The sequence below is a fragment of the Hirundo rustica genome, chromosome 6 (assembly GCF_015227805.2).
Source record: "Hirundo rustica isolate bHirRus1 chromosome 6, bHirRus1.pri.v3, whole genome shotgun sequence".
Classification (NCBI taxonomy): Eukaryota; Metazoa; Chordata; class Aves; order Passeriformes; family Hirundinidae; genus Hirundo; species Hirundo rustica.
Window position 1 is genome coordinate 18,066,532 of NC_053455.1, and position 25,126 is coordinate 18,091,657.

General features: G+C 37.2%; 1 protein-coding gene across 3 annotated transcripts in view; it reads left to right on the forward strand.

Annotated features, from left to right (window-relative positions):
• The window catches only part of GALC (galactosylceramidase), a 31,768-nt gene extending 13,150 nt beyond the window's left edge, over nt 1-18,618 (forward strand). For 2 of the 3 annotated variants that reach the window (XM_040068362.2, XM_040068364.1), the window contains exons 7-17: nt 1,023-1,153; nt 3,313-3,468; nt 5,530-5,654; nt 6,818-6,945; nt 7,400-7,489; nt 9,154-9,243; nt 9,590-9,734; nt 10,123-10,303; nt 12,563-12,726; nt 14,361-14,437; nt 15,993-18,618. In XM_040068362.2, the coding sequence (XP_039924296.1) occupies nt 1,023-1,153; nt 3,313-3,468; nt 5,530-5,654; nt 6,818-6,945; nt 7,400-7,489; nt 9,154-9,243; nt 9,590-9,734; nt 10,123-10,303; nt 12,563-12,726; nt 14,361-14,437; nt 15,993-16,136 (1,431 nt within the window). In that variant the 3' untranslated portion in view covers nt 16,137-18,618. The remainder of the gene's footprint in view (nt 1-1,022; nt 1,154-3,312; nt 3,469-5,529; nt 5,655-6,817; nt 6,946-7,399; nt 7,490-9,153; nt 9,244-9,589; nt 9,735-10,122; nt 10,304-12,562; nt 12,727-14,360; nt 14,438-15,992) is intronic. The other variant, XM_040068363.1, reaches the window with a different exon arrangement.
• The last annotated feature ends 6,508 nt before the right edge of the window (nt 18,619-25,126 follow it).

Below are 25,126 nucleotides of genomic sequence, written 5' to 3' on the forward strand. Positions count from 1 at the left end.
AAACTGCTTTCATATGTCTTGAGCTTGTAAACACCAATCACCTGAAAGTGGCTGCCTGATAAATACCAGTTAATAATGTCATCATTGAGTAATTAATTTGGTTTAAAATAAACTAAAAAAAAAAAAAAAAAAAAAAAAAAAGTTCTTAGGTTAGGCAAGACTTGCAGTTCAACAGGTGCATTAGGAAATGTTTTAGTAATGATTTTCGTGACAATACAGCTTGAAGAATGAATGCACTGAGTGTGTACAGCTCTTGTTTCTTTAAAAGTTTGGCAGAATCAAGGATAGGAGTACTTGTTTTTATTTGTGCCTTTAGGACCACAGACATGTTTTAGTTGTTCTTTAAAATGGAAGGGTTTTTTTGTCAGAGGTTTTTCTTGAATGTCAAACAGATTTTTCCCCAACTCTCTCATCAGTACTGATCGCAGAAAAAAGAGTTAGGTTTTCCTGTGCAGTGGTTTTGTGATCTATCAAGAAATTAAGGTTAGTACAAAATGAGAACACCATGTTTCTCAAACAGTGCTGACTTTAAGGTATGAACTACCATAGAGAGTTCCTGCTGACCTAGTGAAAGATAATAATATTTAGGTGTCTGTGCTTCAAATGCTCAGGTTCAGAAAGTACATACACATCTTGTAGTTTACCCATCAGCACTGTAACATCTAAGTGGCTGATCTGCAAGTAGAGTATCTTGCATGAAATGTGATATGCTTTGTTTTATACTTTTGTGTCTGTGAGAAGAGCAAAACATTTTTAATTTTTCCTTTTATCATGTATTTTGGAATTCAGATTGGTAGAAGAAGAAGGTGTGCTTTGAAGTCACTTTGTGCTTGATAATCTTGTACATTTTGTTTGGTGTAACAGTTGTCCAAATTGCAAAAACATGAATTGAAGCGTTGTAGTTTGTTCGGCTAGTGCTGAAGAAGATGCTGCCTTACCCAATATAAAGTTTTGACAATTTGAAAAACTATTTTTTTATTTGTCCCTTCTCTCTGTTCTTTGCTCTCCTTTTTTTTCCCAAGCTGTTGAGGTACACATTGGATAAGCATGGTCTGGAGCAGGTGAGGATCATAGCCAGCGATAGACTGTGGGAGCCCATTTCCTTTGTCATGATGATTGACTCTGAGCTCCACGGAGTGGTCGATGTGATTGGGTAGGGGGTTCTTTCTGTTCTTCTTTCTTGGTGGTTTGTTTACAGTTTATCTTCATCTTATTTACCTTCTCTGTACTCCTACCTGCAAGAAAAGGATTGATACTATAAAACTTTCTTACTAACCCACACCAAATCACACAGCTCTTGTCCCAGTAAGAGCTTCAACCTTTAATTGAATCAGGAGTCTTCTATCATGTTGAAGATTCCTGTTGGGCATGGTTGCACTTTTGATGGATTGAAGGTTTTTTGGATAAAACTGTTTATCCTGAGGAGTTTGGTTACTCTAACTGGTATGCAAAAAGTGCTTTAGCTTTACAGGTTAGTACACAGCCTTGTAATTTCCACTGGTTTGTTACTGAAATGTTTGTGAACCAGAAATTAATTTGGGCTGTGGTTCTTCTTTGACTTACAGTGGCTTGATTCTTAGTTCCTATTTTGTTTTGATTACAAATTTGTATTTGGAAAACATCAACCTGCTGACTTGTTTTACTAGTTCTGGGTTTAGTCATAATAATATTTTACTATTAGATTAAATTTGAGATTGATTATTGACTCGATGGCTGAATGGAAATGTGTGTATGAAATGTTCATTAACTTTTATTTTACAGTTGCTCTAAACTTTACTTACTAGGTGCCATAAACTTGCCCAACCCAATCACATGCTTCAAATGTGTCAGTTCCTTGCTTCAGTTTGAGTCTTTTCCATTCATCTTTATATATCTGAACCACAGGAAGCGTAGAAATGAAGGCTTTTTCTGCAAATACAGATAGGAAGTCAGTGGCATCTACCCTTGCCATCAGTCTCTCCCCCCCATTCTAAATATGAACAATATCCTGGCAGTTTTTCATAGGTGGAGGCTTGGATCACGTCAGAAAGAAGCTCAACAGTTTTTACACTGTCTAAGTAAGCTGTATTTGCTTAACTCTTTATAAATGTAAGTTTTACATCCCTACTCTGATTCAGTCTTATCAGGGAAATTAAATACTCTATTGTGTATTTCAGCTTTTATTGGGCAGGGATATTGACACTTAAGAAACACCTTTTCAGGAGCGTTAGAAAGACAAATTATTCTTTCTCTGCTTTGTTTTTGCAAGCTATGCACTTTATGCCACTACAAAAACCTTTTCCTTGGTACTAAGGCAATACTTAGTTTTCCAAGCCAAAGGGGAAATACACAGTAATCTGTACAACAGAGCAGACTGTAGCTAAAATCCCTACTATCTGTTACATTACCATTAGTGGAGCTACATATGGAGGACTACAACACTGGGAAATGGCTTATTGTCCACTAGAGGGAAAATAAGGAAAGAAAAACTAGTGTTTCTTGTATTCCTTCCACAAATGCATCAATTTGTCAAGTTGCAGGATAATAGTAAAGTAAATAGTTTCATTTTAGTGTGCATATTGCGTTCAGCGAATGTGCTAAGTGAGGAAAATCACAACCTTGTTTTCTGCAAGTGGTTTAAAAGGATTTATTTCAGTAAGCAAACTTTGCACAGTGAGTCAATGTTGTGATTTAGTATAATCAAAATCTCCATTGGGAGAAAGGATCTCTCCTCATACTAAGGAAGATCTTGAAAAGAAAATTAGCTATCATTATGTTTCAACTATTTTCAGTTTATACCTCTGTAACTTCTCTAGTCCAACTAGGATGTTTTTTTGAAACCTGAGTTTATTAAAAAAGGTGTATAAAATCAGTCAAGTTCACGTTTAGTTCTAAGACATTCATGCAGGTAAATTCTTAGCAGAATGCCTAGTGCTGTATCTTACTGTTGGTTTTACATTTTTTATGGTTTTGTTTAAGATAGTATGAGTTAGAATGTATTTTCTCTATTCAGCTCATTATGGTAATGACCATCTTCAAGCTCAATTTTCAGGACAGAGATTTGCTTTAGCAAGCTGTGGAAATTGCATGGTATCCTTAAATCTAAGTTTATCCATTTGCTATCATGTAGCAGAAGAAATAACCTACTGTTGTAAATACGAAAAGCACAAGAATGTTACAGCTCCCCCTTGTTCAATTTTCTTGTATTCCACTTGTGGTATTCCAAAACAATTTTAGTTTTCATTTTCAGTTTGAAGGAAGCTGCTATATGTACTTCCAAACTTTGATTTTCTCTTCCTACTAAGTGCTCTTTCTTTTCAAAATATTGTGTAGGGCTCACTATCCTGGGACAAAAACAGTGCCAAATGCCGTTTTAACTGGGAAGAAACTGTGGTCGTCAGAAGATTACAGTACTTTCAATAATGACGTTGGTGCGGGCTGCTGGGCTCGGATCCTGAACCAAAACTACGTGAATGGAAACATGACCTCGTAAGTGTGGAGCACAGCTGCTCGCTTTCACAACTTGGGGTGTAAGAATTATTTAAGATACCATGTAACACATCCATCTGCTCTGGTGATGAAACAGGTAAGCTGAAAGCCGCCCTAATGTGGTCTGAATTCAAATGTAGTAAGATAGGAAGTATGCTGTTCTGACCTCTTTCTGGGGTAGAGGTCCCACAAGTTTCAATGTATTCTTGTTCCCCAGCACTCAGTGGTTTATGCAGTTAATTTCAGATGCCTTTGAGACTGATGATAATTTTTAAAAGGAGAGTGTTCTTAAGAAGAGCTAACAGTGAAAAACATTGGATGAAAATAATAATAAAACTAATTTATCATATTTTTCTTAAAAGGTCTTTATCAGATTGTTTGACTTCAGTTAAACAGATAATTACAGATGTAATTATCTAGTTTTTCCACACAACTTCTTTCTCAGAATCCAATCTTAAAAATGCTGTAGTCTTTTGATAAATTTACTCTTTTCTGCATACTTTCTTTCCAAACTATAAACTGTAAAAAAAATGTTCTCTTTACTGGAAAATTACATAACTCAGTTTTAGAAAAGAATAGAAAATATAATATGATGTTTCTGGTGCAACAACTAGTAATCTGAAAGAAAAAACTTGAATAAAGAAGATGTAGGCATCAAGATGCGAGCAAAATTGTTCAAAGGTTTAGAGTCTTTGTAACTTCATTTTGGAAAAATAAAGAGAAATCTTATTGTCTGTTGCTTCAAGTGGTGTGCAGGAAAAATCACTGATACTTGTAAACAGAAATTTCTTTAGTCACCTGGTTTCTACAAATCTTTTGTCTTCTCTGCAAGCTGAAATTTTCAAACAGAATAATATTTCCTGCATGAATTCCTGAGCATTCTGCTTACTTCTTATTCCTTATATAATTTTATATCAGAATTTGGGGTCTTTCTTTTCCCATTGTTTTTCTATTTTTACAAGCCCTTTCAAATTCTATATGACCCATTTCTTTCACAGCCTAACAGCTAGGCATATTTGTTGTATTTATAAATCACTGTAGAATTGTTCCAAGTCCAGATGTCCAACAGTGAAGTTATCTTGGCTTCTATATGGAAAACAAAATCTTTCTGACGAAAGGCAGCTTATCTTTCTGCTAAGTTTGTTTCCTTTGAAGTTGAGTTTCCTACTTTTCTTTCTAAGTTTGAAATCAACAGAACAAGTTTGATGTGAGCAAGCTGAGTTTACAATTCAAGAGTTGTTTATTTTATGATCATGTTTTTGTAGAATTCCAGGATCTCTTCTGTATGTACGTATATTGTGATAAGTCTGTGGCAGTGACTTTAGAATGAGGTCTTTGTACTCACCTGTGTGCAATAGCAAAACAAATTGACAGCTTTTGCCTTCTGCTTAACTGCTCTGTTAAGCTGTATTTCCATACTTAAGGCCCAGAGATCTAAACTTGAAGTTTAAAGTCCTTGCAAAACATTTTTATTGAAGGCCGAAATAAAGTTTGTGAAGTGATTATCTTTGTCAGGATAGAACAACAGCTCCTTGAGGATGGCTGGTTAAAAGTTGTTTTCTGTTTGTTACTTACAAGGATAAAGATAAGATTTTTTTTTTTTTAGTGGTGGTGGTACATAACTGCTTCACTAAAAAACTCCACCCAAAACAACTACCACCATGCACAGAAATAACCAGGCAATCACAAAACCCTTGACCAAACAACACCTAGCAAAAAGCTGTAGACTTTGCTACCATTTTTTTTTCCCTTGAGAACAGAAAAAACCCCAAACAAATGGGGTCTTTACCCTCAATACATTTTTCTTTTAATATACAACTTATTGTGGTGCTATAGCCAGAGAATTTATCATCAGTTTTGGAAGAAGTTCTCAACACTGGAAGCTGATTTGCTTTATTTTCCTCTCCTGTGGGTTTTCTCTTTCTTTTTAGCTAGAAAGATACTCCCTCCACCCCCTAGATGTTTTCATTGTATGCTGGAGAAAAAGGAGGAATGGATTCTTGTACTAAGTTAACCTAATACTATCCATATGAATGGAGAAAACACATGTTTTTCTTCCAGAACAATTGCATGGAACCTGGTGGCTAGTTATTATGAGGAGTTGCCCTTTGGTCGATGTGGATTAATGACAGCACAGGAGCCATGGAGTGGCCACTATAAAGTTGAATCTCCTATCTGGATTACAGGTGAAAATTTTGCAGTTAAAAGTTGGTGATCTCACACCAAACATCACTTTATTTTCCAAGGCCTTTATTTATTTAGTGGTTTTATGTGTATTATTTTTTGTACCAAATTGAGGTCGATTTGTGGAAAGTTTTGTGAAAGCATTAAGAAAGAAAAAAAGATAATCTTCATTTCAGTAGAAAACAGAAAGATATAATAGTAAAGGAAATATTTATACTTGACCTTTAGCTGTATCAGAAATGAGTAAAATACACCTTTATAGCTGTTACTATTAAAATATTTTGATCTGAAGTGCCCATGAAGGTTAATGTGTCCTGTTTCCTTTCTCTTCTTTATGTTTAATCTTTGAGTATCAATCAATTCCATTTGGTACTTCCCAATTTGTGAAAATGGAGCAAAGAACTTCTGTATTCTTTTCCTGCTTGACATTCTTGGCTCGTGTAAATCAGCATTTCCTTGAGCTTAGGGAAAGGGAAGCATGTTCGTGTAGTGTCTGTGGACACATGGATTCATGGGCTACTCTGTAGTCCTGTAATGATTGACTGTTTTTGCCGCAGTTTTGTGGAGCAACTATGCAGTGCCATGAAGGAGGAACAAGACAAAAGCTTTAATTTTTGTTCTTCTGCTAGTTACCTATATATGTAAAAGCATTAAAAGAAAAATGGTCACAGTTTCCCATGAACAGAACAGCTGAGCAGTTGTTCCTGTGTCCATGTTGCTCAGGATTTTCATGTTCTGGCTCTGACTTCTTTGATAGTTTCTGAAAACCCTGCTTTAGTAATTCCTCATGGAGTGGCCCATCTGTGCTTTCTCTGCCTCAAATGTTTACTTTATTTAAATAAAGAAAATTTGGGAAAATCTAAACCGTGATGAATATTCAAATTGAATGGACATGATTACCTTATGTAGTTTGTACTTAAAGTCTAAATAATTGCTATAATTTAAACTCTTTTTTTCTGCCATAATGTTGATATTTTTAATTTTGCTATAGTATAATTCTTTAATCTTTCCTCTTTATAGGTAAATTTTGTTTTGGAAGTTCTATTACTTTCTTCCCCAAATCAGGTTTCAGTTTTGTCAGCATGTATGGGAAAGAAATTTAAGTAAGCCTACAAATGGTACCATTTTTATTAAGTCTTAATTATTGTATTCTGATTTTTGTCAGCACACACCACACAATTTACTCAGCCAGGCTGGTCATACTTGAAAGTGGATGGACACTTAGAAGGAGGTGGCAGTTTTGTAGCTCTGACAGATGGCGAAGGGAACCTCACCATCATCATTGAAACTATGGTATGTGCATCAGCAATTCCAGTGAGCAAGAAAAGTTACAGGAAATGTTTTGTTATGAAGAACGTGTCTTGTTTTATGTAGCTGGGTGTCTGTGAATGTTCTTTGATACTTGTAGCTTTATTAGGGAGTTCACTAGAGGGTGTTTTTTCTATCTGAACTTTAAATACCTAGTTGAGACTTCCTGGAGGCCAATGTATTTGCCATCTTTATCTTTTTATTACACCTTGGCTTTAATTGATGACACACAGGGAGGAAGCTATATAATTTACTTTCTTAAAATCTGTATTCAAAATAAAATTATTAAGCTACTGTAATTGCAGCTATTAAGATAACAGTGAAATAAATTATTGCTCTTTCAATTTCAATTCTATGCTGTAGGTTTTTCATGAATGTTGCTATGTGTTGCATTCCAGTAATATGTGTGTCTTCTGTTACATTTATTTTTTTTCTTCAGACTCATAATCACTCTAAATGTATCAGGCCTCCATTGCCAAATTTCAGTGTCACACCTCAGAGAGCAACTTTCTACCTCGGAGGGTCATTTGTAAGTAGATCTTTAATACATTTGATTGGCCTTGTAAGATGAATTACCATTCATGTTCAAATACATGCAAGTCAGTATCACAGGTTAGCAAGAAATTAACAGTCTCCCGTACTGGAGGCTGTTTCACACCTGGCAAAGTTTTAAGCATTCTGGTTCTGTTTTACCACGAGATGCAATGTCATAACTGAAATTGTAGAATTGCTGCCTCCCAGTCTAATCATCTGTGTATTGAAGAAGAAATTTCACAGGACAGAAGTGCAACTAAATTTTTCGTTAGAATTTATTCCAAGGCTGTGTGCTCTGACATGCTGACATAGTTTGTCAGGCCAGTACAGCCATGGCCTTTCTAGTTATCAGTTCATTTACAGAGGAATAGCTGTAGTTGATTTTATACTGTAGGTTTTGTCATTGCATACTGTGAAGAGATATTCTGAGAATCTCCCAGTCGTTGATTTGTTTATTTTCTTTTTTAATCTCGCTAAAGTAAATTTGCCTCTGAAATGTGACCAGTACTTTCACAGTGTAAATTTTGGAGGGAGTCATTGTTAGTTGATTCAGATGATTCCTTCTCAGAAATTGACAGTTATTTATTTGGAATTTGATTTTGATTTTTTGGCAGCAGTAATTTCCTTTAGGAGGAGATAATTTGGATGATACTTTTGGCAATAAAATAATTCACTTAGGAAAAGTAGTTGAGTGTCTGTTTGGGTATTGTAGTGATTTCATGTTCACCTGTCTCTGCTAAATTTAGTATAGTGGTTTAAGTGTCTTTTCTGCTGTGAGATGGGATTAGGGGATAAAAGGCAAGCAGGCCCAAACTTAAAGGGACAAAGATAATTTATTAACAAACACTAGAAAAAGAAAATAAGAATCAAAATGAAACTTTCAAAACATTTTTCCTCTCCTCCCCCCCACAAGTGTTCACTTTCCCACAAACAACATAAAGAGACAAAACTCAGAACTGTAGGTCAGTACCACTTATAGTCTTTCATTCAGTCCTTTTAGAGAGAGAATTCTCTCCTGATTTGTTCTGGTAACTTTCCACAAGAAAAACAGTCTGCTTGTGGCCTTTAACTCTCACAACAGCAGTATCAGATGGCTTATCCAAACCAAGGTCTAGGTCACTTGCTTTGTTGTTGATGTTGGTAGCTGAAAAGAAATTATGGGGGTTAGGTGTGATTAAAATCTGATAACTAATAATAGTTGTTATGCTGTAGTATTGCAGAAGGCTGGAGGCATGTAAGTATAATGTTTTGCTCAAAAATTAAAATCGAAGAACTAGCAACTAGACTGAAGGCCTCATCAAAGTGCAACTAGCAGGATATTATTTCAGTCTAGTTACTTCTTGGAAGAGATCTTGTATCCAAGGTGTATTGTTGGTGATAAAGAAGCTAAAGATAGTGTCTGTGTTTGCAGTGCTTTCTGTCTTTATAAGCAACATTAGGGCATGTTAGGACAATGCCTTGATGAGTAATCTGTAGAAATGTAAGGCATATGTAATGATTAGCTGAATAGAGCTGGCGGCCTCTAATGTGATCAGAAGCTTTCAAATAACCAAAATTAGACACCCAGAGAGGATGTCTCTCTGGGGTTTCTCAAGTTGAATATTCAAGGTTGTTTATTTTGCTGTTGTGTTTTAAATTGTATGGTGTGTTCCATTGTAGTTTATGGTGGAAACCCTTCAAGTGTGGCATTCTAGACTTGATTTTGAATCTGGAAATTCCAGTCTTTTCCAGCAACTCCATCCTGTAAACGTAAGTTGATCAGTTTTAATTACAGTCCCTCTGCAGTATCAGTTGTGTATTCCCTCTTTGGTGAAACTCCTCAACACTCATGCATGCTTAAGCTGCATATTTAGGGCATGTTTTAAGGCTGTTTGACTGCAGTTTTACTGGTACAAGGTTACCAGATTACCAGGTAATAAAGAGTTTGGGGAAGAGGAGTTTAAAATTTCTTGAGAGATATGTACATAAATGCTGAGACAAAAGATGGGATTTTTGCCTTAAATCAAGACTTCAGATGATCTTCTTTACTTCTGGAACTTGGGTATTTTGTCATATATTTGTTAACTTTTGCAGCTTGAGCTTTCTTAAATTCCAGGTATGGAAGGGAAGATTTTCTTTAGATCTAAATGTGGATGAAGTCTACACTTTAACTACACTCAAGACAGGACGGAAATGTGGTTTCCCAGAGCCGCCTCCTCCTCAGCCTTTTCCTTCAAATTACAAAGATGATTTCAATATACGTAAGCCAGAATTCTCTTATCCAAAAATTAATTCACACACAGATATAATTGTAATGTAGGAAGGCAGTAAGTTATGTTATTTAAATCCTCTACATGGGGTAGCCTGAAGATCTGTTTTGGTTTTGTTTATTTGTACCTGTTTTTCCAACAACTTATACCTGTATGAGTGTACACCTTGCACTTGCGATGAGGTGTATTTAATTTAATGTCTAACCTGGTGTTCATGTGTTTGCAAAACCAGTGTTTGCTTAAAAACTTCCATTTTGGGGACTGCTTTGATGTAGCAAGTCAAAAATCTGGGGAAAATTTTCAGGGGAAATTTCTGAACACAAGTGCACTGAAGAAAAATAATGTTTTAGAGTTGATATGTGGTTTATTTTCTGAACAGGTAATCCACCTTTCAGTGAAGCCCCAAATTTTGCAGATCAGACAGGTGTATTTGAATACTTTGTAAATGCTTCTGACCCAGGAGATCATGTGTTCACACTCCGCCAGGTGGTGGTCCAGCGGCCCATCACTTGGGTTTCTGATGCAGACCAGACCATCAGTGTCATAGGAAATTTTAAGTGGTATGTAAATACTATTTTGTAGTGGCATTTGGGGAAATGTCCTCCTCACCAGTGTGAGTAATGATCAGTTAGTCTGTCTCAAGCCTCATTTCTTTTGGACAGAGGGCTTTTGCTTTTGCCTTCAGAATCTCTGTACCTATGTAGGAATGATGATTCGGGCACTTCTAAAAATCATTAAGCCCTGCTCAGGGCCAAAGGTCAGCTATGTCTGTCTAAATGGTTCTTAAAGGATGGAGAGTCCACCACATTTCTTGGTTGTTTAGCCTAATGTTACACTGTCTTTGAAGTTGGTGGTTTTTTTTTTTTTTTTTTTTTTTTTTTTTTTTTTTTTTTTGCTTATGTCCTGCTGGTTATATTTGTTCAAAATGACAAGATGATTTTTTACACTAATGGATCTGAGTTGGCATACTAGAAACACCAATGTGTGCCCTGAGTTTTGTGTTTCTTGAATTGGACCAAGGAAAGGATTAATTTTGAAACACATAATTTTGAGTTATTTGTTAACAGTTCGATCAGTCTCATAACTCTCAGACTATTTCATTGATAATTCAATTGTATTTGTTGCAGACTGCCATCTTCTGAGCAGTTTCTAGAGTTGTGTGGATTTGATGCCAGTGCTACTTCAAACACTTTTATTTCTGGGTGAAAGAAACTGAGGTTTACTAATTTGATAAAAGTATGGCTACAACTGCAATTCTTTCTAGGAGCTAAAATATTGCTAGAAGCTACAATGATGGTAATTCAGAACCAAGCAGCGTATTTTAGAATAATGCTTATTTAAAATTAATAAGCATTTGGGAAAGAGCCTGTTGACTAATTTGCTTTTAATATAATAATAAACTTCATGCTTAAAACTTTCTCTTCTGCTTAGAAGCCTAGCCTAAACTCTTTTGATACGTTCTTTAAAATAGCTGTTCTGTCATTTTTTCACTTTAATTAGATCATTGATCTGGCAAATACTTTTTCAGGACATGCTTCATACTTCTAATTTCAGGCCTGGACATGTGATTGAATCACTTTGATCCAAAGCCTGGAAGAATACCACTCTTTTGTACTTGGAGGTTGTTCCTCAGTTATCTGATGTTTTCTTTTGCAGCCCTCTGTAAAGAAAAATCTTATGTTTCCTCTATAATCAACTTACCCTTATTGAGTAAATCGTATCGTATTCAGCGGCTTCTACAACAGCTACATAGGACGTATTCTTAAATTGCTGTACTGAGATTCCTAAAAATTTCCTATTTTTTTGTATTGGTTCCATTTCTTTCTGAGTCTTCATCTTGCTTTCAAAACCAAGCTTGCTTTCTGAATACTCAGTTTATTATTCAAATTTTACCAGTCTGTAACTTTTCATAATGCTAGTCCTCAACTTCAGGCTCTCAAGTTTGTTTGCTTCATCCTCAGTTTGACTCAACAGATATTTTCAACAATGAGCACCTGCTATTGGAATGCTGAGCCAATCTTGCATTAAAGTTTTCAGTGGGATGATACTTCAGTTGTCAATGGCAATTTATCATGATTCAATTTCAGGATTGTTTAATTTGGATTTTAAACTTGTGTGTGTGAAAGCTTTTTACTCTCTTATCCTGAATTTGTTAGTGTTTTTCTCATGGTTTTATTGAACCCTGGTATATTCAGAAAGTATTACTGTGTAATTATTTCTGTGTTATTTTGAGTCTCTAAATGGCTTAAGGAAAATGTGGGGGGTCTCTTTTGATAAATGGGGAGGCAAGAAGGTAATCTTGTTTGTGTAATGAGTATACATTCAATAATCTGGAACATTACATTAGAATGAAAACTCAGGTTGTTCCTATAACTGTGTTAGAGGTGAGAAGAAAAGTTGCTACAGTAGATATTTTCTGATTCAGTTATCAGCTGAGCTGCTGTCACAGAGAGTCTTTTCACATTCTGTAAATAATTATGGATAATTATTATTTAAGTAAGTGACCTTGTGGCTGTATCTGTGTTACAAGTGCTTTCACACATGGGATGTAGAGCCATTAATAGAGGGAAAGAATTTTTACGATTAAGAGCCTTGTAGTGTAGCTCTGGAGAGGAGGAAGTTGTGTAAATTTTCTAGGTGCTGTTTGATGGTTCTGATATTACTTTGCTTTATTCTTCTTCACAGCTCTAATTGCATGCATAACACAGTGCTTTACTGTTGATCTGGAGTATAATCTCAGGAAATGAAATAATTTCTACATACTGCCTACTCAAAAAAATGGATTCCTTCCTTGTTAAAACACTAAACTTCTCTTACAGGGTAAACATGACGGTCACTTGTGACATCTACATAGAAAAAGCTCGTGATGGAGGCGTGTTCATTGCAGGAAGAGTTGACAATGGTGGGATATACGTGCGACGTACCAAAGGAGTTTTCTTCTGGGTTTTTGCAGATGGCAGCTACAGAGTCACTGGTGACCTAGGTAAGCAGCTCTTTGCAAAAGTGGATGCTGGCATATCGACGTCATCTTGATAACTTTGATAAAAATGGGTAACACTCAGATTTTACAGTTCATTTGTTATTACTATGAATTTAACCTGGTGTGTTCTAATGATGGCCACTTTTCATATGTTGAGAAAACATCTGAAGGCTACTGGCTGGCCCATTTCTCAGGATCAGCTTTCTGGAGTTTTAGTTTTTCCACTGACAAAGTCTGTTTTACACTAGCAAATATGAACTATTTTGCTTTTCATAAATACTCTGATACAATATTAATTACAGAAAGATCTGCTCTGTATTCTTAAACTACACATAAAAAAAATCCTGACTGAGGTGAAGTGGCTTTTCTTAAGGAGCAGTTCAAGTCACTGTACTTATATCTGGCTCAAGTGATGATCATAAGTGGCCTTCTATTTCCTCAAGTTAAGCATCCTCCTGTTAGCGTACCTCAGTGGAGCGAGCACATGTTCTCCTTGTGATGCTAACATGCATGTGTGTTCATCTGAAGAGCACTTGACAGGCACATGGAAGAGTGGGTGATAATACTTCATCAGTAGCTGAAAGTTCTTTTCATTTTGCTTTGACACAGCGGCATATTTAGTTATTTAAATGCATTTCCTATCACTTCATGAGTATAAATTAAATTTTTCAATGGTTTCTGATGAGTCAAATGTAGCTTCTAGATCTACAGTATATCTGATAAGATATATTTTTTGTGTGTGTGTCCATGTTCCTTTCCACTTTTACCATGGACAGGTAGCATAAAGAAGGTTTTACATAGCTGCTCTTAACATACCAGTGCTCCCTAGGGAAACTTTGCAATGTGTAATTCCATAAAAACTCAAGTTTCAGCTGTATGGAAATAAGTACTTGTCTTTAGGATCAACTCAATTTTTATTTGTAATAAGACCTAGCAATACTACTTGATTAGTTTCTCAGGCTGTCAGAAATAATTTTTTCTAGATGAAATGAGTGGATTTTGATCAACCACCCCATTATTTCAGGCTGAGACTCTTGTTACACAATATGATATTTTTTTCCGTACAGCTATTTTCAGTCATCTTTATATTTTTCCAGAAGGGAGCTTGAATTAAATTATCTTGCAGCAAAAACTGTCTACTTAATAAATTAAGACTTGTAGCACTTAATTTTTTTCAGGTCTTTGGCTTCCCTCCATTCACATCCCATTTTTACTTAGCTTAAAAAATTTTGGGAAGAACTAAGCAGCATGATATTGTGGGCAGCTCAAAACCTGTGATTTAAAATAGTTACAAACAATACATAAACAAAAAGATCTATAAAATGAGCAGAGCGGTAGCTGCTGTCACACTTTGTGAGCCTGTACTCTCCACAGAGTGAATCCTCATCTCATGCCAAAATGCCAAGAGCATTGAGGATTTCAGTGACAAAACAGATCTGGCACAACAGGAGAATATACTGATAATGCAGAGTCCAGGTTTGCATATTAAGCTTTCCATGCTGCAAGTGAAGTTGGTAAAATGTCAATCCTGAACGCTTCTGAAAAATAGACATTATTATCCTTTCACTGGCTTGGTATTTATCAGTTTCAGCAAAGGGCTGAAGTAAAACTTTGCTAACTTTAAGCATGTTTTGCAGCTGGACAAAACGTATTAATGAAAGGACTTGCTGGTGTCCGGGACAATGCATGGCACACACTTACTCTCAACATTCAGGTAAGGAGGCAGGCAAAAAGCAAGAAAACAAGTTATGAAACTTCCAGTTCTAAATGGTTTAGATAAAACTGTGCTATACTATTGATGGTGTACTTGCATTAGTTTATCCTATAAAAACATAAAAAATATCTGTTATATTAAACCACTATTAAGATATCATAGTTCCCTTTGCAGGCTAAGGCCTTGTATGTGGAGCTAGTAGAGTACTAGGAAACTCAGATAAGTTTCCCAGTCCTTCACTGTAAGTTCCTTCTCTGCTGTGGTGGAAGAGCACAGGCATTGTGTTACTGTATAAATGCAGTTAATGAGAAGCCTGTCTGCATTTTTCCCTTCCCTCACACTCCACCCTTTTTGACCACCGTGACTTGGGGAGGAAAGTAGCCCCAAACTGTACTTTAAATATCCCTGTGCACTTCAATGGGTGTGACATTGGTGCAAGTAGCTAAAAGACTTTAAATTCCTCTTCTGAATGCCCAATCCCTTTGTCTAATGTAACATTTGCAACTGAAACTGGCTTGAAATCTGGAGAAGGTTGGATCCTAGCTGGGGAGGTTTACTAATGAAGGTAACTCTTTAAATTATGCACCGAGTCCCTCATGCTAAAATGCTACTGAGTATTAGAAGCTGGTTCTTGTCTCTTGTACTCCCACATTTGGAGACAAAAGGACACTTGCACCTAAGGCATTCATGGAAATGGATGTAGTTTAGTTTTGGCTTTGGTACACCTACATTTATGACAGTGCTTGCCATCTGTAAACTGAGCCAAGACTGAAGATGAACATTAATCAATTAAAACTCAAACCAGTGTTGGTAATTTTAAAATTACAATGCTTCAAACTTCCATCTGTGTTGTTGAAGTATTTTGTACCTAGTATGCCTTTAATGTTATGATGGAGGTACAGAGCCATCTTTAAGTAATTCTCACACTGACTCCTTGAAAGACATTCTTTGCTTTTACCAGTGTCTATAATTGTTTTTCAGATGAAGAAATACAAGTAAACTGAAGTACTCTTTTCTAAATACTGTTTAGTGGAACACACAAAAGATAAATTTTAATTTTTCCTGAAACTGCTTTAAATTTCAACGTCTTGAGGTGGCTTGAGTAATACTTGAATGTTCTGTTCTCTCCTCTTTCTTTTGGCTTAATGACTACATTACATCTTTCTTTACTTTTGACTTCTGCCTAATTCTGCAGAATCAGTGCCAAGTGTATGGTATCACCTTAAGAAAGTTGGGCTGTTTTGAAAGAGTCTGATACAAGGGAGAGAAAGACCAGTTTACTCTTCAGGTTCTACACTGAGTTAGCAAAGCTGTGAGTAGGAGAAGAGGAGCCTTTGATGTATTCATTGTAAAGGCATTAGATCTATTTCACTGAGCTAATATACACCAGAAGATTCTGTGCAATATTTAGATGCATCTCTGCATGAAAAATGTGTGAAATGTAGTTGAAAGTTGACTTGAGGTCCTTCTGCTTTGTCTTGCCTCCCATGTAAGCAGGCTCAGTATCTAACAGACCCTGGATTTTACAAAGCTAACATGTTGCTTTCTTTGACAGGGCAACTCTGCCTCAGGACTGTTAAATGGTTATCTGCTCTGGGAGAATGTCACCATTTCTAACCCAGGGAACGGCTGGGCTGCTCTCGGAACTCACTCGTTTGAGTTGGCGCAGTTTGACAACTTCCACGTTGAAGCTTACTGAGGTGGCTTTGGCATCTGGAGAACCTGGTTCTCGTGTTACTCTGAATAAGAGCCAAGTCAAACTTGGAGGAGAGCTGAGTGCTAAACTGTGATTGATCTCTTGGCAAAGAGTCTGAATTCGGTCCGTGTTATTAGTTAAAAGTTTACTTGAGTAGATATCAACATGATTGTAGCTTTATCCCCTGTTTCTGTGGGATTTTTGCCCTTCAGTTTTTGAGGGTAAATTTTAGTTCAGGGTAATGATGAAAACAAATTCCTGGATTTAAATGTCTTTTAATAATAACAACTTACCAGCTCACTTCTAAGATAACTTTAGAAGTTAATAGAAGACAGATGCATCTTAAGCTGCATTTTTTAACACTTCCACTATTATGTCCATTGCTTTCACTGTGAAAGAATGAATTAAATGCCAGTAAGCCTTATGAGCCAGTGGGCCCCATACTTTTGTAGGTCTATCATTCTCAAATTTCATTTGGATAAACTACCTAGAATTCCTCTAGTAAAAAAAAAGATGTTTTGTCTGTTTTTTTGCTACAGTCTGTGACTAGACATTACAGTACTCCAAGTGCATTTGATTACTTCTTTCAACTTTCGTTGCCAGCACTAAAATATATTCTGTTTTCAGTGGAATGAAAATGTGCCTTATGACTGATCAGGGAATGCAGAATGTGGCTTATTTCTAATCTACCTCCTCTTTCCACTGAAAGGGTTGAAATGCATGAAAAGATACCATAACTTACAGTTTGTTGATGATAATATTGTGGGGTTTTTTGCATAGTGCCAAGAGTGAAAACATTGCATCGTGGATATTTTCATGTCAGGTCACATGTGGATGCTGGCCTTCTGTTCCTAGAAACTTGGGCAAACATCTCTCTCATTTGATTGATTTAGATCTTTGAATGGAAAATAATTAGAGCCTAACAATGATATTTAGTTTACTATATTACTGTGGCACAGAGGAGATATGGATACTATCACTTCCTGGTATAAAAGAAATTTAAAAACCCCAAAACTGTCTTTGCCTTTAAGAGTTTGCAATCTGATCGTAAGGTATGTGACAGTAGGTGGACACAGAGGGAATTGCTTAGTGTGACAAGCAGTGGTAATGACACAATAGTGTCTGGTTTTAGACTTTTCCTAGCTGTCATGGAGTAAAGTTTAGGGGATAATTCAGATCCTTGGGAATGGAGGGATTCTGTTTAGCTGTTGCTTAATTTTATTTTTTTTCCCCAAGTTACTGTGTTATTAAAAATAGCAATTAATTGAGAATATGAGGTACTGAATGGGTTTTTCCTCACACACATTTGCAGTTCAACTGGCTCCAAAATTTTTCTTGTTTGTTGTTGGTAAGTTTTAATGAAGATGAGGTCTATTCCCATAATGAAACCTGCCTCCTGTGTCCATCTACTTTTCTCATTCACATCCTGTTTAATTGACAAGCAAGTTGATCCACATACTTGATAGGGCTCTAGTAGCTGTATAAGGCCATTTGTAGCATGCAACATCTGGAGAAAAAGATTGGCAGTGTATTTTGGTTTATAGAGATTATTCTTCTGATCCCCTTTATTTTGAAGGCTGATTCCAGTAATTGTTAACTTCAGTCTTTGAAGTTGTCATCTAATATGAAATTAATGTTATACAGATCATTCCTGGAAAATTATAAAGTTGATCTTCCATTTTCATTTTTGGATAAGAGTTCTTAAAATTCCCTCTCTAGTAAGTAAAAATGTTGTGTCTTTTAGCTGTTATATTGATACTACTTATTCATACTTGGAAATTTCATACTTGCCAGTAACCTTGAAAAATGCTTTAAACCACTAAACTTTACAACTCTAGCAGAAGGCTTCCAAATGTTAAGTAACTGTTTACTTAAGTGGGTGAAAAATGAAAGGCAATTTTCCACGTCATTTTCAAGTATGGATGCAATCTGTTCATTACTTGTTTGGTTTCCTAAGGCATGTCACTGGTCACTCCACATGCTAAGGAATCTAATTTTAGGTCCTCATATTCAAGTAATATGTGTATAATAACCCCAGAATAAATTTATTTTAGCTGTGATGGATTCTCATAGTTGGATGCTTCTTGGAGACTTCCTGGTAGCTTCTGTGGCTACAAGCAGAGAGAGATCAGCAATGATGCAGTTATTCCAAGGGAGCTGTCTGTTTTTTTAACCTTCTAATGCACTAGTGTAATAAGCTGTTATATTGTGTACTAAACACAATGTATTTTATCACTGGAAATGTTGATTGTTTTTTCCTAATCTTAATTTACAATGTTTGAGGATTAAAGTGTTATGAACAGAGTAAGTGATTTAATGGTGACATAATGTTATTCATCTTTATATGTCTGTAATTCTTCATCCTTCAGTAGACTGTAATATGTTTGGCAATAACAAGCTGTCAGATTTTTCACTGAGGGATGGATTTATGTTGTTGATTATAAATGCTAATCATTCCAAATGGACAAATAAAACACTTAAAAACACTTTATTTGTGCGGAATGCTTCTGTAAAATGGGTCTTGGTGTTCTCCAGCAAGAAAGCTGACAATTTTTCCATTGTGATTTTTGATAAATATGCTTGGCATTAACTTAATTGGATTAGAAGAGTATAGCCAACCAGTCCGTATTAAAAATATCTCAAAATCCATATGCATTAGGACTTGTGCTATTGATTAAATGATTTGCTTATAGCACTCAATATACATTTTGCTTCTTTCTGGGTTTTTGATTTGGATTTTTTTTTTTTTTTTAAATTTAGTGAAGGGAATTAAATTGTATTTGAGGACCAGTGATGCAAAGCTGCTGAGTAATAAGGTCTTGTGAGATTTAGCTGAAAGTCAGTTTCTAGGTTTGGAAACAGACAGTGCTGTGAGGATGTACTTCTGTGGTTTAAAGGCTTCTTTATTTTGAATATCCTTCTGAATCTATCTTCAGACACACTATTTTAATTTTTTTAAAGCTAAACTTCAGGGTTTGATTTTACAAGGAAGGGAGAAATTCCATAGAGCTAGTTACGTTTCCCAGTCCATCATGCCAGTCGATATGACTTACCCTGGAATTACTGCCTTCCAGTAACCAGGTATGTACTGCCACCTGCACAAACACTGCATCAAAATCAATTCTGTCCCTTCTCTGCCACCTCACCTTTGAGGTTAGAAATGAGCAGTTCTTGGGATTTTCAAACTCCTGCAAAACACTAGGATTCTTTAGGCTCCTTTTGCAGCTGCCTCCTTGTGTCTGTATCAAAAATAAATTTCTGCTTCCAGATTTGATTTGGAGTGGTAGTGGTTTGCTCTTGTCTTATAGAATCAGTGTTACTGCACTGTAGCAACAAGTTCCTTGTTTTCACTTAATAAATTTTCATTGGTTTACCTGAGTCCAGAGTCCATTTATCCAGAGTCCATTTTCTGGGGAGGAGTGGGTATTATGATATTAACCATCATAATTATAGGTGTCTTTAATTCCAACAGTATGTGTGAAGAGGGACAGTGCTTGGAGATTTTATTATCCTCTCTTTGATGTTTTGGTCTTTTTTTTTTGTTTCCTTTATTGTTTTGTTTGTGTGTGTGTGGGTCTTTTGTTTGTTTGGGTTTTTTTCCTTTATGTTTTATTTTCATTTGTTTGTTTTTATTTCTGTTTAAACCTTTTGTAAGTGCTACGTTTGTACAAGCCTAGTGCATGCTGTTAGTGGCAGACAGGCACGTTGTAAAAACCCTCTGGTTCTGAAGACTTCCTAGGCTGGTAGTGGAATCATCACGATAGCTTTTCTGGAATTCTGAGAATAGTGTGCATTGAAAAGTCAGCATGAGCAAATTACTCTTGCTGTGCTCCTTCCATTTATGCCCAAGTGTCACTGAAACAATAAGGATGTGTTTCTAGAACTTGTGTTCTAAAAAAGCCCCAAATGCCTACCAGTAATTGAGCAGAGGAAAATGTCTGCTGCAGCAGTGTTGCCAAGCTTCTGCTGTGTGCCAAAATACTTCTCTGTGGTTTTCATAGTGGCTAAGACAAACAACAGTGAAACTGTGTTTTTCCCCTCAAGGAATTATGTTTGGATAAGGTTAGAAACAGACACACAACCCAACACCAGTTTTGTCAGGGGCTCCTGGTAACTGTGCAATGAGTGTATTAAACCTGACTCTTACTTTTGTCTACCCCAGGCTAAACCTAGACATGTCTCTGGAAAGCAGAGATGAAAGTATTCTAAAAGTACTGGAGTGTTGACCTTTTTTTTTTTTTTTTTTCCCTCTCTGTTGATATCAAGTGTACCTGACTGAGTTTGACTTCACTTAGTGCAGGAAAGCAGTAATTTTTGGTTTTGCTGTGCTCACAGATTCATTTCAAAGATGTAGTGTAGTAGAGGGTGGCTCAGTACAGCATTAACTTGAGGGTATGTAAGAGGAAACTGAACCTAGTGTATAATATTAATCTAATGTTATGCAGCCATAGTCTGGGAATCTTCATGGTCTAAAACAGAGGAGGTAACACCAAAATGACTGTTAAAAAAAACCAAAACAGCATCACCAAGAAAAAAACCCCAGACTGCACACATGTTCCCAAGCTGTACAAGGAAAAGCAAAGAACAATCTGGATTTAACTTGGCTTCCTTTGTTCAGTTTCTGCTAGGAAATACAGCCATCTTCCTTACTGTTTTCCATGGATTCAGTTAAAATGTCTGTAGAGAGTACAAAACGTCATTGTTGCTAAAAAGCAAATGTTTAGCTAATTATAGGCACTGCTGTTTCTCAAAAACAGTAGAATCAGAAAAGGTGATGTGGTGGCGCAAGAATTGTTTTATCAAGTTTTATAAGAAGTTTTATGTTATGGTTCATTCCACTGTGCCCCCAGTTCTGTAACAGTCCTTCCCCTATGAGTTTGCTGTATAGCCAGTTGATTCATGTCAATCATCCCACCCCCTCACCTGTCCTTGTCAATCCCCTCTCCCCCCAGCTCTGGGGCATCCTGTCTGTCACCTTGGGACCCCTCCCGGGACTCAGGAAGTTCCCAGGAGAGGCGTCGAGTGATAGGCTGATGCCTGGGAAATCCCCTTTTCCCCTTTGGTGAGTGGGCCAAGGTCTAGAAGTGGACATCCCCTGCTATCCCCCCAAATTCCCTGACTCGCTAACCTGTTGTTGCCACCCCTGAATCCTCCCCCGTTTATAAGTTCAGGGAGAGAAATTCAAAAAAAGCTCTCGCTAGGCAGTTGGACGAGTGGCGGAGCTCCCGCTGCTCGGACTATAATAAAACCATCATTAAACCCGCCTAGCAGAGAGTCACCTTTTGTCCACCGCTGCCGTCACGACGCAATTTAGGCCAGCCACCGGTGAGAAGCTGAGTCCCGCAAGAAAGGGTTGCTGGCTTGCAACCGAGACCGAAAACGCTTTGGCCGCCGTGCAGATCTGAGCCAGCTGGTGGCCCGCGCCTGCCCGGCATGGAGGGGCACAGCCACAAGGTTAGAAAACACAAGAATAGGTTATGCAGCTGAAAGGCAAGTCTGTGATGTGTGAATCAGTCCAGCTCCTGGTTGCAGAAGATTCTTTCCCTGTCAGCATAGCAGTAGAGCTTTTTGGAAAGGGCAAATACTTCTGTTACTGCCACCCCCCTTGCAAGTTTTTGGGAAGTTTTGTGTACGTTGGCCAATTCGATATCACACAGGAGTGACTGTAGCCTCTTAGCTTGATTATGTAGTGTTAACGGAGTCATTTGAAAGAGCAGCTGGCAATGGCTAGCAGCAAACCCCGTTGAGGATGTCCATATTCCCTTCTGATGTGACTGCTCTTGTAGTGGAGCAATAAATGGTAGTGTTCACTGGCAAGAGATCAGGCAGGTTTTGTGCTGAATGGAGGTGCACACAAATGGCTTGGTGCAGGGATCTATAAAGCTTCACTGGGATGCACAACGTCTCTGGCATAAGCTGCCTATTTCCTATTCAGTCTAAAATTGATGTTTAATGGGTCAGCTTAATTTCTTTTCTTGCAGCTCAGCTGATACTTTGTCCTAAATAAATTGTTTTGCCAGCATTATACAAAACATGCTCAGTGCAGCAGGGCAGGCCTGTACCAGGAGGAGGCTGAGAGTACCCTGTTAATCATTCAGCCCATCTCCTTGCAAGATAGACTGTATTTTTAGGGCTTGCCTTGGTAGAGTGCTGAGACAAAAGGGTGAGAGAGCTTCCACTTCTCTTTTGTAGGTGGTTATTCTATGGATTTTGAAACAAATAGCATCATTGCTTTTGTTTATGATCTGTGTAAGGAATGCAGGGACATCATCCAACTTTTCTTCTCAATTCATGATAAAAGCAAGGTTGATACTGTTGTATGTATCTTGTATGTATTGAGCTCTAGTATTTACTTGTGGGATGGATGGATTCCTTTATGAAACACCTGTGATTCTACCTTGAGAGACAAAATACTTTGGTTAGATGAATGCTTTCATACAGATATATCAACTATGAATGCCCACTGCTCAAGCCAGTGGGAGTTTCTCCTATGGTGTTACTTCACATGGGAGACTCATTTCAAATACCATAGTACAATATAATATTTTTTTCCTAAATATTAGTTCTTGTAGATCTCCACAACAAAAATTTCAGCATCCCTATATGTAAATACATTCAGTACATACCTTGGCTTATTCTCCTTTTCTGTTTGGACTTTTAAAATGGTGAATACTTAGAGATATCTGTTACCCTTCTCAAACTAATACTTAGGGACATGAAAATTCAACAATCTTCATATTTTGAACAATTGAATCTTTTTGCCTCTGTATTGCAGCTAATTATATTTTTCTTGTGCTGAATCTGAATATTTTCACTTCATGTGTTTTTTTTAATAAATAAAATGCATCTATACCAGGCTCTGCAAGGAGGCATCAGAAGGGCCATGTAGACATCTAAAATTTCTTGTGGTGTTTTAGCCCCCAAGGCACAAGTCACCTTACCTGTATTTTTTCTTCCTCCCACATGCTCTCCACTGCCGTGTAGGGTGGCTACCTGGATAACATCCTCAGTGGTTGAAGGTGGGTGTTGTTCTTGTGTGTGACATGGTGACTTGGGAATGATTGATGCCAATCTTCCATACCTTCCTGTGGAACTCAACCTCCTGAAAAATCAGGCAGGTTTTTGATCACTTTTATTATAGAACCAGGCACTGGAATATAATAGTCTGGAGGATTTTCTTTTTATTTTCCTTTGAACCATGTATATATTTTTTCCTTTTCTTTTATTTATTTATTTATTTATTTATTAAAAAAAATTTTTAAAATTTATTTTGTCTTTGAGACACCTGATACAGATAGGGTGCTTGGTTGCTTTTATTACATCAAAACCTGATTACAGTAATTCTACATTCAGCAACCTCCCTGATGAGCATTCACTGCATCCTCAGATGTCTTTGAAGACTTCTGCTGGGGTTAGTTATCCATACTAAGCCATTTTAGAAGGCAGTTTCTCTGAAAAAGTAGCTAGTTTCCTCTACAGTAATATGATGATTCTAACTGAGGTGCTGTTTTCTGCCCTTTGATCTTCTAGCCTTGCACTTCGTAACTGAAGTGGCTTTTTCTCCTCATTTCTACCACTTCAAAAGATGGTGGGCCACAGCCCGCTTTAATCTGCAAGGACCTCAGCACCATGCAAACATTACCAGGGTCCTTTACTGCACATGAAGAAATGTGTGTTGCATGCTGCATTTTTCTGATACTCTAGAGACTCTCTGTTTAGGTTTCCCTCTGTTGGGACAGTGCTCTGAAATCAGAATATAATGAATTTGCACATGAACCTGTGCTGAGTTTTCAAAATGTACTCTTCTGATCTTAAGTGATTGTGGATCACTCTGTATAGTCCTGGACTTTTTAATAACTTTTAAATTCATAAGTTACCAGAGCTTTAAATGATTGAAGGATGAAGGTCTGGAGTACATCCTAACATTGTTCCTGGGTTCTCTTCATGTGCCTCAGTTTCCTCATGAGGAAACACACAGGGATGCCATGGCACTGAGCGCTCTTGCTTCGTAGACCTGAAACAGACCTGCTGCTTTAACTTCCTACCTACAAAGACTTAATGCATTAGCGGAGAAAACTGATTAAAAACTCAGTGTCATCTCCTGTTGAAATTGTGAGGAAATGACTGCCCTGAGAACAAGCCACTGTGGGTGTTCCTCAGCTCTGTGTTAGAGGTGGTGGGGCACTGGAAGGAATGACTTTATTTTCATTTGGATCTGTCACTGAACGTGCTGCCGTTTTATTCCTTGTGTCCACATAGAAGAGGGATGCTCTACCTCTGATGATAGTCACACTATGAGTGGGAGTCTCTTCACAAAGTTTTGGAAAGGACTCCATTGATTCTGTGTACATTGGAATCCTGTGGGTTCACAGTCCAGCTGTCTCACAGTAGAGAAAAAATATGCAAGAGTGGTGGAGTCAGTGAGCTGAAACATAACATCACCAAGAGCTGCCCACTGCCTGCAAGGAGATCTTCTGGAAAAGGTAAGGGAACACGCTGTGCTCCACAGAGTTGCCTTTCCAGAGGAGCCAGTAGAATGGAGATGAGCAGGATAGGTTGGAAATGGCTTTGTTCAATATAGAAACACATAGTGGAATGATGAAAATCTTACATAGTGTCTTCTCAAGTTTGGATCATTCCCTGCATATTTAACATGGCCTAAAAAGGTAGGAGAAGTGTTATTGCATCTGCAAAAACCTGACTCCATAATATGCTCTCATGTCCAGGCTCTCTCATTTTTTTACTGAAAAAAATGATGTAAGTTTTACCCAGCAAAAGAGCAGAATGGTATGAGAGAAAAACAAAGTCAAGTCCACTTTTCTATCTGCAGTCACCTTTCCTCAGTATTGTTTTCCTGAAGCTAATGAGCACTGCTCATATTATTGTGTGATTATAGCTACTTCTCCTCTGGAGACCCAAGTTCCTGTGAAAAGTCTCTCAGTCCTAACCAAAACCAGATAAACAGCAGTGCTATTCCAGCTCACTGAGTGTGA